The 16,489-nt window shown below is 39.4% G+C and overlaps 1 protein-coding gene across 4 annotated transcripts in view; it reads left to right on the top strand.

Annotated features, from left to right (window-relative positions):
- The window catches only part of nipblb (NIPBL cohesin loading factor b), a 34,863-nt gene that overhangs the window by 3,163 nt on the left and 15,211 nt on the right, over positions 1-16,489 (top strand). Inside the window, exons 2-22 of one of the 4 annotated variants that reach the window (XM_051909055.1) lie at positions 2,159-2,302; positions 3,808-3,973; positions 4,070-4,200; positions 4,809-4,917; positions 5,082-5,233; positions 5,554-5,702; positions 5,828-5,909; positions 7,351-7,890; positions 9,665-10,638; positions 10,711-11,380; positions 11,552-11,674; positions 12,100-12,276; positions 12,398-12,469; positions 12,547-12,636; positions 12,767-12,867; positions 12,994-13,080; positions 13,163-13,394; positions 15,242-15,393; positions 15,684-15,764; positions 15,852-15,952; positions 16,030-16,159. In XM_051909055.1, the coding sequence (XP_051765015.1) occupies positions 2,239-2,302; positions 3,808-3,973; positions 4,070-4,200; positions 4,809-4,917; positions 5,082-5,233; positions 5,554-5,702; positions 5,828-5,909; positions 7,351-7,890; positions 9,665-10,638; positions 10,711-11,380; positions 11,552-11,674; positions 12,100-12,276; positions 12,398-12,469; positions 12,547-12,636; positions 12,767-12,867; positions 12,994-13,080; positions 13,163-13,394; positions 15,242-15,393; positions 15,684-15,764; positions 15,852-15,952; positions 16,030-16,159 (4,383 nt within the window). In that variant the 5' untranslated portion in view covers positions 2,159-2,238. Of the gene's footprint in view, positions 1-2,158; positions 2,303-3,807; positions 3,974-4,069; positions 4,201-4,808; positions 4,918-5,081; positions 5,234-5,553; positions 5,703-5,827; positions 5,910-7,350; positions 7,891-9,664; positions 11,381-11,551; positions 11,675-12,099; positions 12,277-12,397; positions 12,470-12,546; positions 12,637-12,766; positions 12,868-12,993; positions 13,081-13,162; positions 13,395-15,241; positions 15,394-15,683; positions 15,765-15,851; positions 15,953-16,029; positions 16,160-16,489 lie in introns of all 4 variants that reach the window. The other 3 variants (XM_051909054.1, XM_051909053.1, XM_051909052.1) reach the window with 3 other exon arrangements.

Genomic DNA, 16,489 nt, shown 5'->3' with positions numbered 1-16,489 from the left:
ATTTATATAAAAATTGTACCTGATGTTCTCTCTGATGTTTCAGCTAAAAGTGCATATTCTATAAATCTATCTCTGAATGCAAATAATAATATTAATCCATTCTCTTCAGACTGCAAAACATTTGTGCAAATTATTATTACATAATATATAATATGCTTAATAATAAAATAATTATGCATTGTAAATATTTTAATAATTTTAATATTATTATCAATAATAATAATATTTACCATGCACATCATGTTTTTATTATTGTAGTTAAAAAGCAAAAATAATACATGAAAAATTATCCCTGAATAGCCTAATAATAATAATTATGCATTGTAAATATTTTATTAATAACAACAACAATAATAATAATTATTATAATCAACAATTATAATATATTTATTTACCATGCATAATATGTTCTTAATTATTGTAGTTAAAAAGCAAAAATAATACATGACAAATTATCCCTGAATATATGTTAAAACATTTAAACGTAAAATTAATCAATATTGGATGTGGAAAAAAAAAACAATATTGGTCAATCTCTGTTCTTGTTTACAAATAGCCAAGTTTTTGCAATTACTCTCAATTTTCTTCCTCCTCTGGTTGTGTTTTATGAATGTTTTCTCCGTTCTACTGCTCCCAGTTGCTCTTATAGCAGTAAAACGCAGGGCATCCACAGGCAGCTGCACGTCTTTTATGTTTTGGAATTGATGTTGGAGTCTCACTGAGACTCTGGTGGTTTTCGGTAGAGGAAGCGATTGGCTCTTTAGCAGCTGAATGTAGCTGAAGCCAGACTCGGGCTTCTTCCAAATTTGTTGCAACCGTCTGGGGAAGACCTTCCTGTTTCAACAGGACAGTGTCTCCTGCAGCCTGTCCCAGTGCCTGATGGGAAACCCTCCTAGAGGAGTGGAGGCAGTTCTAGCAGCGTAGGGGGAGGGGCAACTACAAAATAAAGCCCATTTGATGAGCAGATGCGTGTGTAGTTTTGGCCATGCCTGGTACCTCTTTTGTTCTGAGAATAATGCATATGGTAAGTTTAAAATAAAGGTTTTTGTTTTTATGTATATGGCTCTGTGGTAACATTGTGTTCACAAAAGTAATATAAACCTGACAATGATCAGAGTTTTACTGAACACAAGCTCTGATACTTTTTGGGTATTTCCACATTTTAATTTACTGTTTTCCAGATGTCAATGCAAGCAAACATTATCATGTTGATCAAAACATTGAGTTAAACTAGTGGTCATGCTATGAGAAAAACGAGGGGTTTGCGAAGTTATTATCGCTATTAAACTATTATGAAGACAAGAAGTGGCAGTGAAGAAGATTTTTTTTTACAGTAAAAAAAAACTTTTTTGTCTTTTATGCTCACCAAGTCTGCATATTGATCAAATACAGTAAAAACAGTGATACTGTGAAATATGATTGTAATTTAATATAATTTTCTATTTTAATATATTTTAATTTTTAAAATGTAATTTATTCCTGTGATGACAAAGCTGAATTTTCAGCATCATTACTCCTGTCTTCAGTGTCACATGATCCTTCAGAAATAATTCTAATATGCTGATTTGGTGCTCAAGAAACATTATTATTATTATTAATGTTGAAAACATTTGTTTTGCTTAACGTTTCTGTGGAAACCACGCTACATTTGTTCAGGATTCGATGAATAGAAAGTTTAAAAGAACAGCATTTATTTGAAATAGAAATGTTTTGTAATATCATAAAGGTCTTTACTGTCACTTTTGATCAATTCAGTTCATCCTTGCTGAAGAAATCAGCAAGTATTCATTTCTAATAAAAAAAAAAATCTTACTGAACCCATGCTTTTAAACAGTAGTGTATAAGATGAAACTAAAAGGTCATTTTTCAAAGATTTAAACAATAAAAAAACTTAGAAATTAAAGTAAAGATAAAAAGTAGTGACATTTTCAAAACTATAATAAACTTGGTTTGTACTGTTTGTGGAGCCTTGCTTTCTAAAGTTTGTAGTATCATAAGATTCGAATGAAATATTTTTAAAAGTGTTTTAATTATAATACTGTGTTATTGTTTCCATATGTCAGAAAGGAAAGTGCTGTTATCATTACAGTGATTGTGCATGCTGAAAATGATGATGCTGATGATGTCATCATGTCATGCTTTCTTCTTCCTCTTTCAGCAAAAGATGTAAAGGTGGATCAGTGAGCAGTGACACTGAGCGACCTGTGCATCCACGCGAGCTCCCTGCCCTTCTTCAGCATGAATGGGGATATGCCTCATGTTCCTATCACCACTCTCGCTGGGATCGCAAGCCTCACCGACCGTAAGTTGTGCAAACGTTTTGTAACTGAACTTGTATAACAGATCCAAAGCTTGCTTAAATTAATTATACACATTGTATCTTTTAAAGATGCTTTTAGAATTGGAATATAATATAAATCATTTAATATTTATAGCATACTTGAAAGTATATGATAATAGGAGTGGTACCAAGACACAGTGAATAGTGTTCAGTTGAACATGGTGGCAAACATAAGAGGAAGACCATCTTCTGTAGAGTAAAACGTATTTTTGTGGTCAACTGATATGAGTATATGAGTATGAGTATCGTGCAGCCCTACCCGAAAGTAGGGCTGCACGATATATCGTTTTAGCATTGATATCACGTTGTGTGCAACCGCGATAGTCACATCGCAGGTTGTGCGAAGTTAAGTAAAGGGATCGTCGTTGATCTGTATGGACCAGGCACCACACTTCGAAATGCACGTGATTCTTGGATTAATGACAAAGTTTAACCATCATAGAGCAAAAGTTTAGCATTTGCACGTGTTTTAGGTCCTGTCAGTTTAAACATTCAAGTGATTTTAAACCATTTGTGTGGAAACAGACACAAAAGAGAACTCAATTCAGAACATGCACACCATTTTCTCTTAAACGTCTATTTGTGCTTGAACACATACATGCAAAATAATTTCAAAATGCCAGTCTCTGCAAGTATCCTCGTAAAACACAGTTGCTTATGGCTTACGTGAGCATAAACAATTGAGAAAGAAAATGGATGCGTATCATTATATTGGATCCGTGCATTCGGTCTTAAAGTGACAGCATCCTAATAAACCTGCTGCTGTCTGTGTCATTAATGTCAATTAAACAACAAAATACAAAGAGAAAAGCACTTTAGTAGCTATAACAAAGATTAATTATATTTAATTTATACAGTGAAGTCTATGCAGTGTTATTTTACATTTGATTATTCAGTTTCTGTATCTGAAAACTGTTAGACTTACACGAAAAACATATAGCACTGTTTCATATGTATTTTTTTATTCTATTTATCTATGCTTATAATTTGTTTATTATTTTCTATGCAGATTCACTCCCCTACAAAATCATCCCAGTCATTCTAGAATGATTCATTCTTTCCAAATAGAGCTATTCAAGTCATCTGGTGAAATTTTTTTTCATAGCGCAATATATTTCAGAAAAACAAAATATTGCAATGTCATTTTTTGCCAATATCGTGCAGTGCTAATCGAAAGGACTATTGATTTCTTTTTGGGTATTAAAATGACTTGGTGTACCTTCAAAAGTCTGTGTAAATATTCATCCAAATGGTATATACTGATAAATGCCCTGTTTTGATTAGGCTATTGAAGATGTTGATTAAATGTCTGTTCGTACCTTTCGAATCGATTGGACTTGATTTGTAAAGGCAATAATTTTCTTTGTGCCTGAATCGAAATGGGAAGTCCCAAAAAAATTGAGTGAAATATTTCACGCCTCCTGTTGTGATAAGGAATAACTCATGTTTTTGTGTTTATTTCTTAGTGTTAAATCAGCTGCCTCTCCCCTCCCCTTTACCTGCCACCACCACTAAGAGCCTGCTGTATAATGGGAGGATCGCCGAGGAGGTCAGCTGTCTGCTGTCCCGGCGGGACGACACTCTTGTGTCCCAGCTGGCTCACAGCCTCAACCAGGTGTCCACCGAGCACATGTGGGTATCTCACCTCTGCCTCACCAGATGTGTTTATCTTACATGATTTGTGAAATATCTGTGTGTCTCATTCCGTCTTTGCGATTCTGCGTGCAGAGAGCTGAAGGACAACTTGGGCAGTGATGACCCGGAAGGAGATGTGCCTCTACTGCTACAGACGGTGCTGTCCAGGAACCCCAATGTCTTCAGGGAGAAAAGTACGCCCACCCGATACGGGGTTCAGGGCGGTAAGGAGAAACTGCAGAAATAAAGCTGTTTAGTCTGGGCATGCTTTTACTCTGTGGCCTCTGTTTGAGCTCCCTGGATTAAAAATCCCATTTTCCCAGTTTCCAGACTGTAATTAGTGTTATTTAGTGGTAACATTAATTATAATTTTAGACATATGAAAACAAATGCCTTTGAAACTGCCATTATGTAATCTTTTTACATTTTGGCTCTATGCATGCACTACCGTTTAAAGGTTTGGGGTCGGATATCATTCAGCAATCATTCTACTATGCAAATTTGGTGCTCAAGAAACATTTCTTATTATTATCAATGTTGAAAAATTGTGCTGCTTAATATTTTTGTGAAAAACGTGATACATTTTTAAAGGATTCTTTGAATTATAAAGTAAAAAAAAATTTTTACTGACCCAAAACTTTTGAACTGTAGTATATATTATAAGTGTTTTTGTTTACATTTGGATCACAAAATGTAATTTTATTTTATTTGTAACCAAGATAAAACTAATCTATCTTGTTGGAGTTCTAGTCAGACAGCATAGCAAACGTGCTTGAATTGCCAATTGCAAAATGGTGTCAACATTTTAAACCATGGTTTATTGACACTCTAGGTTTAATGCAACAGCCAATGATACCACCGTACAAGATGGCACCGAATTCCATGCATGGAAGTCCGGCGTCAAACTACCAGCAAACCACTATCACTCCGAGCCCTCCCAGGTACTGTTCTAGTTTCCTTTTTATTTGGGTTAGACAGGTAAATGGCTAACGGCATACCATTTTAACTGAAATTAGTGTGAATAAAAAGAAATTGAAATATGGAGAAAAAGAAACTGATTCCATTTCCATCCTGTATACTGACCAGTTCCACTCTCACTCCACAGCCGATATGTTCAACCTCAGGCGGGTTCTGGTACCAGGTACATTCCCCAGCAGAACAGTCCAGTGCCCAGCCCGTATGCACCACAGAGCCCCGCAGGCTACATGCAGTACAGCCACCCACCCAGCTACCCTCAGCACCAACAGATCCAGCAAGGTGAGTCCACACTCTCCTCTCTGACGAGAACCTCAAGAGGATTGTCACCATTTTCAGTGTCTGTAGTCTTAAAACACCTCAAGGCTCAAGTAAAAGTGGATTTAATAAGATATGTTACTAGTGAATCTTCTTTTATCCAATCCCTTGCTGAATGATACGACTGAAAACCATCCCTGGCTGTTAAAATCAAAAAATGAAAGTGCATTTACTTTCTTAATGCATGTTCCTGGTCTTATTGTGAACAATTAATCAGTGGAGACTGATCCAAATAAAAACCAGTGAATGAGTTGTTGTTGTTTTTGTTTTTTTTTGTGTTGCAGTGTCCGTATCCAGTCCAATAGTTCCTAGTGGCATGAGAAACATCCATGACAACAAGGTCTCTGGTCAAGTGTCGGGCAACTCCAACCACAATGCGAGGCATTGCTCCAGCGATGAGTACATCAGCATCGTCCAGAGACTCGGAAGTGATGTGAGTGCTTGCCAAAAGAAGGTTTTATAACCGTAAAAATATTTCTGCCTCCAAACGAATTTTTCTTAATTCAATTGGGCCTAGATTGGCACATTTTTCAACCCATGTTATTTGTGTTTTCACAGGAGAGTGACCCCGCTATGCGAAATGCCTCCTTTTCTGTACGCTCCGTCTGCTCTCCTGCTGGAAGTGAAGGGACTCCGAAAGGTGGATTGCACCTCCATTTTTGTACATATAACATTTTTTTAACTCTTAGGCTTCTCCTTCCACCCCATTGGTCTCTTTTTCACATTGTACTTTGGGTACATTTGCGTCATCGTGTTTACTAGCGGCAGCTGTGTATCACAGTAAGTAGGTAACAACTCAGGGTGAGATAATGCAATAATTTATTGATGTTATTGTAATTTTGAATGTACACACTTAACACGTACGTTTGTGCTTGTCTGTCGTGGATGTATAGCATAAGTATGCTTGCTGTTCTCCAAAGACAGTATATTCAGAGACAAGAAGCTGTGAGAAATTATACCATCCACTTGTTAAGAAGTGATGTAAGGAATACTGTAGCACACATTTAAGCTAAGCTTTAAAAAAAAAAAACTAAGGTGTACACTACAGTCTCCGGGCATACAGTGTCCCAGATACCAATATTTTAAAGGGTTTGTTCACCCAAAAATGAAAATTCTGTCGTCGTTTACTCATCTTCATGCTGTTCCAAACCTGTAAGACTTTCGTTCATCTTCGGAACACAAATGAAGATACGCTACACAACTACCACTTTGACGCTTCAAAAAGTTCATATGAATTGAGCAGTTTAGTCCAAATTTTCTGAAGAGACACAATCGCTTTATATGATGAATAGATTGAATTTAGGCTTTTATTCATATATAAACTTTGATCAGCGAACATAAACAGAAGCTCAGCCAAACCTGCTTGATGCTCGAGAGCAAACCTCATTGATTCTTGCGGAAGCTCAAACATTCTGCGTAACACATGAGAACACCCCTCATTGATTCTTGCACGTCAAGCAAACATGCTTGAGCTTCCGTTTACCATAACTGATGTGTGAGTTGATCAATGTTTATATGTGAATAAAAGCTCAAATTAAATCTGTTGCATATAAAGCGATCATGTCTCTTCAGAAAATTTGGACTAAACCACTCAATTGATTTGGAGGGACAATGGAGGGACAGAAATCGCTCAGGATTTATAAAAAATATCTTCATTTGTTTTCTGAAGATGAACAAAGGTCTTATGGGTTTGTAATGACATGAGTGTGAGTAATTAATGATTTACCCATTTTTGGGTGAACTCACCCTTTAACAGTTCATGAAAGATGAATCACTCTTTGGCCGACTGATATTTTGGTATGTAGATAAAGGGTTAGGATCATGATTTTTCGGTACTATTACAGCACACCATGAGTGTATATTAGCTCTGTATGTTGTTTGTTTTGGGATCTGTTTAGATCTGTTTTGGGATCTGTTTGGACTAGGAAACTGTGATGTGTGATGTCAGACTTATGTCAGTGAGTGTGACCGAGGGTGTGCAAAGATGCAGAAATTGCATCAACCCAAAAAATGAACTCTGACAAATTGGTTTACACCAAAACATTTCCACTGAAGTTTTTTGCTTTTTGTTTGAATTTCAGTTGGATCTCGGCCACCCTTGATTCTTCAGTCTCCTCCACCCTACACCTCCCCAAGAGATGCTGCTCCTGACCTTCTGCTGGACTCGCCTGAACGGAAAAAGAAGCAGAAAAAGTTAATGAAAGAGGAGGGGGGTAAAGGTGCCATGTATGACATTGTCAGCTCGCCCACTAAAGACTCCACAAAGCTAACGATAAAGTTGTCTCGAGTGAAGTCGTCTGAGACTGAGCAGTCAGCTGAGCCGTTGTCGGTGCTAGAGCATGGCTCAGACGCTGAGAACGAGCTATCGTGCAATAGCTTACCATACCATCGAAACCCCCAGGAGCGGCTCTCTGCCGGCCAGTGTCTTTCGGGGGAGCAGTCGGCCTATCAGCAGGTTCCTGTATTACAGAACACTGGGGCACTCGCAGCCAAGCAACCTGGGGTCGTTAGTGGAACCCCATACGACGAGGCAGAGCTGGACGCTCTTGCAGAGATTGAAAGGATTGAGAGGGAATCCGCTATAGAACGAGAACGCTGTTCTAAGGAAGTTCAAGATAAAGGTTGTTTATTTTCCTTTTATCACTTGACATGCATGCTTTTGATCGATCAATCTAACTGCATTAATCTGTATGGAAGCTTTTATTAGTGGTGCTTATAAAGGTGTAACGCACTATCAACGCTCAGGACCACAATTGTTAATAGCAAGTAGGCCGTATGTCCACCAAAGCATTTTTTTTCTGAGGCTAGCATATTTTTTTTAATTGTTCTCAATATGTGTTTGTTTTACGGTCGTCGAGAGTTGAAGAATGTTAAACTTTGGGGAAAACACAACACACCAATCACAGTGGAGGAGGTGGTGGGACAAATACCACACCAACCACCCACCACATCCTGGTTGTACAGTGGCAACAGATGACAACAAGCATAACAACGGAACAAAATCATTTAAAACAAGAGCCAGAGAAAATACTTTACATTGTATCGACATTTTTATATTCAGAAACAAGCGCTCGCAGCTAGGCGTTTTCAGCTGGCTAAAACACTTTGGTGGACACATGGCCTTACATTAGCAACTGCAAAGCAGTGCCCTGGCAACCACCCAGAACATTCCAGCAGCCACACAGTAATATAATAACACCTTACCTTAATATAATAATAATAATAATAATAATAATATAGTAAGGGTGCTCCGATTGATCGGGTGCCGATGGTTATCGGCCGATAATAGCTTTATATAGTTTCATTATAAAGGCTGATCAGATGACGCAAAACTTGCGAGACAGTTTTTCTATGCGCAGCTAAAATTGCTTCACGACAGTTCTACCAAGTGTCTAAAAAAAGGACAATAAATTTGCAGTGTCTTTGCGGACAGCGGAGACATTGCAAAGAAAGCAACCCTACAGCAATGACGGCAAAAAACTAGGGCTGTGATATTTTAATGCATTTCTTTCCTTCACAGCGGTGCGCTTTCTTTCCTCCCTAAAAGCCCAAACCTAACATCCAGATCAGCTAGATTAGTGATTGTCGTAAAATACAGTCTACTTTTGCTAAACTGCAGCATGTGTTTGATAATAAAAAGAATTATTAAATCAGCATTGTTACAAAAGTGATACTGTTCTCCAAGCGGCTTTCTGTGCGCACGCTCCAAGAATCCTGATCGGAGCACCCTTATAATATAGTAACAACTTACCTAACTAGCACCCTAGCAACCACCCAGAACATCCTAGCAACCACATAGTAATATATTAACAACTTACTTTAGTCACCCAGAAGTTATTAGCAACCAGATAGTAACATGCTAGTAACCAATCAGAAAACATTAGCAACCACAAAGCAGTGCCCTGGCAACTACCCTGAACTTCCTAGCAATTGCATAGTAGCACCTTACCCTGGCAAGCTTCTTTAACATCCTTGCAAACACATAGTAACATGCTAGCAACCATTCAGAACCCCTTAAGGACCACATAGCAGCATCTTGGAAATGACCCAGAACATCCAAGCAACCGAGTAGTAACATGCTAACAACAAATCAGAACATCTTGGGGACCACAAAGTAGGACCCTGGTAACTACCCAGAACATCCTAATGACAGCATATTAACATGTTAATAACTAAACAGCTTAACAACCACAGTGCTCTTGGAAGCACATAGTAACATGCTAATAACATTCATAAAACCTTAACAACTGCATAGCAGTGCACTGGCAACCACAGAACTCCCTATCATCGAGCCAGCAAGTTTTGCCCTGGCAAACACCACTCAAATTTCTTGATGAAAGTGTCAGTATCTAGTATTGAACAATGCTTCTTACCTGTGTGATTATAACTCTACAGATAAACCTCTGAAGAAGAGAAAGCAGGATTCGTACCCTCAGGAACCAGGAGCTGCTGGCACTGCGGGAGCATCTGGAACACCTGGCGTGGGTGGTGGATGCAATGCTGGGAACAAATTGGTACCTCAAGAAGCTTGCGCTGCTAGCAATGGAGCCAGTCGGCCGGCCTTGATGGTCAGTATTGACCTGCAGCAGGCAGGCAGGGTGGAAGGGCCAGTGGACTCCTGTCCTGTCCCTGCAACAGAGGCCCAGCGCTGGCCGGAGGAAGGCTCCGAATCCACCGGGGTCTTGAGGCTCAAATCGAAGACTGATGGAGAGGTGCAGAAGACAGTAGATGGTCGGCCAGAGGTCATCAAGCAACGAGTGGAAACCACGCCACAGAAAACCGCTTCAGATGGACGACCAGAGACTCCCAAACACAAGCATGAGAACCGCCGGGAGATCTCAAACAAAGTGAGTTCAGAAAAGAGATCAGATATCTCCAAGCACAGACATGACTCTAAGCCTGACAAAGTGAGGCCTGAGGGAAAAGGTCACGAAACTTCCAGAAAACATGAAGGACGATTGGAGTCAACTCGAGAGAGCAAAGAGGAAAGGCACAGAGATCGAGACAGTGAAGGCTCTAAAGTCCGTCGATCAGACATATCTAAGTCCAACCGGGTAGAGCACAACCGAGACAGGGACCAGGAGCAGGAAAAAGATGGGGACAAGGAACAGGAGAAAGATCGAGACAAGGAGCTGGAGAAAAATCGGGACAAGGAGCTGGAGAAAGATCGGGATAAGGAGCGAGAGAAAGTGCGGAACAAGGTGCGGGAGAAAGATCGGAATAAGGAGTTGGAGAAAGAGCGAGACAAGGAGCTGGAAAAAGATCAGGACAAGGAGCTGGAGAAAGATCGGGACAAGGAGCGAGAGAAAGTTCGGGACAAGGTGCGGGAGAAAGATCGGGACAAGGTGAGGGAGAAAGATCGGGACAAGGTGAGGGAGAAAGATCGGGACAAGGTGAGGGAAAAAGATCGGGACAAGGTGAGGGAGAAAGATCGGGACAAGGTGCGAGAGAAAGATCGGGACAAGGAACGGGTGAAAGATCGGGACAGGGAACGAGAGAAAGATCAGGACAAGGAGCAGGAAAAAGATCGGGACAAGGAACGAGAGAAAGATCGGGATAGGGTTCGGGACAGGGATCGAGACCAAGAAAAGAAACGCCACACAGAATCGACAGAGCACCGCGACAAACGTTCTCCTGAGCAACGCTCACGCCCTGACAGTCCTCGAGTGAAGCAGGAACCTCGTAGTGGAGCAGAATCCAGAACAAAACCTGAACGGTCAGTCCACAAAACTTCCAACAACAAAGATGAGAAACGAAATGGCGACAACAAGAGCCGACTCGATGGACACAAGCCTCCATCCTCAGACAGTAAAACCGCAGAATTTCCCAACTACCTACTGGGGGGCAAATCTGGTGCATTAAAGAATTTTGTCATTCCCAAGTTAAAACGGGACAAAGATGGTAACATTATGCAGGAAGTGCGACGAGAGTTGTTTTCCGAGCCTTGTGTGAAATTAGAAAAATTGGACTTGGTGGAGGACCTCAATAAGGGTGCCAAACCTGTTGTGGTTCTGAAGAAACTTTCCATTGATGAGGTCCAGAAGTTGATCAGTAATTCGCGCAGCTCGAAATCAAGCAAGAGCAAATCATCTTATGGCAAATCATTCGGAGGTAAGTCCCTGTGACCACTGTTTTCTTTCTTTTTTTATTACCAGAGTTATTAGTTCATTATACACAGTTTTGACAGACTGTCTGAATATGCATTTGAAGAGTTTGAGTAGCCCTCCCTGTAGGGGAATTTCGATTATTTAATATTGATGGAACTTCGTCATGTCCCGCTAGAAATTGATTCCCGTATGCCACTGTGTGAGAGGGTGAAAATGAATAAACGGAGACGCAGCGCCACTAATGAGAAGCCCAAGTATGCCGAAGTCAGCTCAGATGACGACAGCAGCTCTATAGAACGTAAATATGCTGAATTTAATGTCTTTTACACACTTAGTCCACTTAGAAATCAGGGTTTCATCATTATTGTTAGTAGAACTGGAAGCTGTTTGCACTGTTGTCAAGTTTTACGTTTAAAATCTGGAAAAAAAAAACATAGAAAACAATGTTTTGTTTTGATTTGGTTTACTTTCATATTCATTACAAACTGTTTTGTGGTTCACATGAACCCCTCCCATTTATAATGGCTTTTACATTAGTCCAGAATCAAAGTCTTGACAAGAATCTTGATCCAGAACCCTTAGTGTTAAAGTGATAGTTTGTCTGGCTGTCAGCAATCATTCTTCTGAATTATAACATGTCCTCTGCTTAATTGAGTTGAGAACTTTGTTGGTATTATAGATTTATGTATTTCCATTGAAATTTTATTCCTTCCTGGCTTTTAGTGGCCCCAAAGCGGTCAAAAAAGGACAGAGACAGAACGTGGGAATATGAAGAAAAAGACCGGAAAAGTTCTGGAGATCACAGGCGAAGTGACAGTCGGAGAAGTTCAGGCAGTCGATACAGAGAATGTAGCCCTGCGGACTCGAATGGAGATTCTCCCCCTCCCAGCCTGAGTGACCGTAAGTGACCAGTTAGACGTGTTAACATTTATTATGTTGGTAATGTTGGCAGTTTTGTTACTCAAATGGGTTGAAGGGTGAAAATCGAATAACTCTGAACTCTGACATCCTTCAAAACCAGTTGCCAGAAAGTTGAAGAAGAAGGAAAAGCAGAAAAAGAGGAAAGCCTATGAGCCCAAACTGACTCAGGATGGTACGTTCGCAGTTTGTAATCAGCTATGAGCGATCTGAGATGCTAAGATCTTTAGTAATCCACCTTGTGCTTCTCAGAAATGATGGACTCCTCCACATTTAAGAGATTTTCCACCAGTGTTGACAACATTCTTGAAAACCTTGAAGAAGTGGACTTGACATCATTAGGTAAATGTGCAGATATGGAGAAATTATTACATTTGACATTGAAAGTTTAAATTATTTGGCATTTTGTTGTACTGGAATGCTTCTGCAAGTTGGACAGTAATTGATTTAATGAACTTTTCTGCGGCGGCAGATGATGATGAGATTCCTGAGGAACTGCTGCTCGGAAAACACCAGCTCTCGGAGTTAAGCAGTGAATCAGCCAAAATAAAGGCCATGGGCATCATGCATAAGGTTGGTACAAGATTACTCTGTCAACAGGAGAGGCTGAGACCAGTAATAAGAACAGGAGACATCATAAATACCAAAGCAGGTTTTTGTTTACCTCATCTTTTCATGCTAACTACTTTTTATCCTCAGATTCCTTCTGATAAAATGGTGAAAGTCCAGAGTATTTTGGAAAAAAACATTCAGGATGGTGCAAAGCTCTCCACCCTCATGAATCATGTAAGTATCATTGTAGTTTCTATTGGCAGAATGGCTTTGCCGTCAAATCTCGCTGACAGCTTCCCTGTCCTTGTGATTTCAGGACAACGACAGGGACGACGAGGAGCGTTTGTGGCGTGACCTCATCATGGAACGTGTCACCAAATCTGCTGATGCTTGTCTGACGGCTCTTAACATCATGACCTCAGCACGAATGCCGAAGGCCGTTTACATTGAGGATGTTATTGAGAGGGTCGTGCAGTACACCAAGTTTCATCTACAGAACACGCTGTACCCACAGTATGACCCCGTCTACAGGGTGAACCCTCATGGCGGTCAGTATTGCACCTTGACACAGTGTCCTAACCTACAATATCCTTTCTATTCCATGTTAACTTCAGTTTTTGTCCTTATCAGGCAGGGTCACAAAGTATTGTACAACGAGACGTCTTGTCTGTTTCTTTGTTTATATATTTTTTTTTATCCCATCAAACTGTGTAGTCCCACCTACCATGAAAATTCTTTGGTAAAAATCCATTTCCATTAAATATGTTCTGGACAGATTGATTTTGAAAGGTTCCCTTTTTATCTTGTCCAGTATAGACACCCTCAAGCTCTTTCGGTGCTCTTTGGTGCAACACAACAACTGTTGTGTCCTGTGTAGATAGTGTTAACATCTCAGCTAGGGTCCAAAATTAACACTCGTCAAGCGCCAAATGAAGGAAATTAAGACAGCCATCAATATTATTATTATTGTAATTTTACTGTTGTTCTGTAAAATAAAATGATTAGGGGCCAAGCACAGAAGGTGGGTAGGCACCTATTGTATTCATTAGTGTTCTTCTATTCTTCCTCCTTCCACTCTTAAAGGTGCAGTAAGCGATTTCTGAGAAACGCTGTTGAAAGTGGATCGGACTGATCAGCCACAACACACTTGTAGCCAATCAGCAGTAAGGGGCGTATACACTCATGAGAGGGGAGGTGCCTGTGTTGCATAGCATGTTTGTGAATTTGGGAGCAAAGCTATCAAGATAGGGGTGTGATCCTTTTGGTAGGGGTGTGTTTGTATTGGTGATTTCAAATATCAACAACAATTCTCAGAAATTGCTTACTGCACCTTTAAGTCTATGGCAGCCTATAGAACCGCTTGTGGGAAAATTATGAAATTTGGTACATAGATAGAGGGCAGTCTAAACATTATCAACAGCAAATTTGGAGTCTCTAACTCATTCCCCCTAGCGCCACCAACTGTCCAAATTTGCACTTATGTTTATGTTAATAACTTTTGAACTGTAAGGGTAATAATCTGACTGCAGCCTATTTTCACCAAAATTGGCTCTCATCATCTTCAGATCATGATGGCAAAAGTTATAAAAACTTTTTTATAAACCATACTGTATTTGAAAAATGCCTGAAGGAATTCGACAAAGAGCATACCAAAATGGTTGAGGCTATATCTCCGCAACACTTTAGCGTATTGAGACAAATCTTGGGCTACATTGCGCCACATTACGCTACATTATGGCACAGCGCTACATACTGGTCAGGAGATATGAAAAATAGTTATTTTTCCTTTTTCCGTTTTGTCCAAAAATCATAAAACTGGTCACTTTTGATTTAGATTTGTCAACTATTTTGGACGTCTGCCATTTTAAACTTTTTATTGTAAAATTCTGTATTTTATGAAAGCATCTTTACAAACTCAGCAAGGGTCACCGTCACCGTTACCTGAAGGTATCGGTACTGTTATCAGTGATACTGGCCTTGATTCATAGTGCTTAGTAAAAAGATGCCATTAAACAAATATTTAAAATATACCATCTTTCCATTCCAGAATCGATATGAAAATATTACAATATAAAAATATATTAAAAACTTTAATGTTAGGTGTGATTAATCATAATTAATTACAGAAAAAAATGTGTGATTAATTAGTTAATTTTCTTAATCTATTGACAGCACTAATTTATATTAAAATAAATATTTATATTGGAATAATTATAACAAAATATGATGATGATGATAATAACAATTGTTATTATCATTGTTTAGTCATATTTAATGGGGGGTGGAATTTAGGTTTTTCTTTTCTTTTTTTTTTTTTTGGTCCTTAGCTGATCACATGCCTGGTCATGACAACAATTTCCCAACTTATAGTATATCTGTTCTTGCTTCATTTCAGGTGGAACACTAAGCTCAAAAGCCAAGCGAGCAAAGTGCTCAACGCACAAGCAGAGAATTACTGTCATGCTCTACAACAAAGTTTGTGATGTTATCAGTAACCTGTCTGAACTCCTGGAGATTCAGTTGTTGACTGACACGACCATCCTTCAGGTGAGAGTCTGATTCCTGACTGCTGCTTCTTCTCGATGACATCCTCTTGTTCTGTCCCAAATGTTACAAAAAGTTACAAAAAGAAAAGTTGTTTCAGTGGTGGAGCAAGTCATTACATTTTTCACAAGATATTACGAAGACAGACATTTCATGCACCAATGAATTGAGCAGAATAAGACCAGAAAGATGCTTTTAGAATATAATTGTAGTCAATTTTCATTTCACACTGACTCAAATCATCTTTTCCATTAGCAAAATTATGAAATACACTTGTGTATCTCTCCATACAGATCTCCTCTCTAGGTATCACTCCATTCTTTGTTGAGAATGTGAGTGAACTGCAGCTTTGTGCCATTAAACTAGTGACGGCTGTAAGTACCAGTGCAGTTCAAATTTCTTTATGCTATGCTTTCCGGTGCTAACTGCGTTTAACACTGTTATGTTGTGCGGATTCCCAGGTGTTCTCTAGATACGAGAAGCACAGGCAGCTGATCCTGGAAGAGATCTTCACCTCTCTTGCCAGACTGCCAACCAGCAAGAGAAACTTAAGAAATTTCAGGTATCTGCTGCAGTCCAGTCTACCAGTTTTCACTGGGCACATTTTGAGAATGTGTGTTGACTATGTTGTGTGTTCAGACTAAACAGCAGTGATGTGGATGGGGAGCCCATGTACATTCAGATGGTGACAGCGCTGGTTCTACAGCTCATTCAGTGTGTGGTCCATCTGCCTTCTGATAAGGATTCGGATGATGATAATGACAGAAAGGTAAGAATTACAGTTTCATCTTCAGATGTGTTGTGGCTCTGTCTGTATTGGCATTTTGATGTTGGCTTTAGAACATGGCACTTTCTTTAATGAGGCCATATCATGGAAAAGAGGAGTTTTCCCTGGTGTGAGTTTTCCATGGTGTTTTGACACACTGATGTTCAACACAACTTCTACAGTCCATCCAAAACATTTTTTAAACCTATGCTGCAAAAATGATTATTTCAGAATATGTCACAGTTATGTCATACTATTAGTAAATCATCATATGACCAAATGTTTGGATTCAGTAAAATTTTTTCAAACAGTAATGTGAAATATTATGACAAT

The sequence above is a fragment of the Ctenopharyngodon idella genome, chromosome 10 (assembly GCF_019924925.1).
Source record: "Ctenopharyngodon idella isolate HZGC_01 chromosome 10, HZGC01, whole genome shotgun sequence".
Lineage (NCBI taxonomy): Eukaryota > Metazoa > Chordata > Actinopteri > Cypriniformes > Xenocyprididae > Ctenopharyngodon > Ctenopharyngodon idella.
The sequence above is the reverse complement of the archived record's forward strand: the minus strand, read 5'-3'. Positions and strand labels throughout refer to the sequence as shown.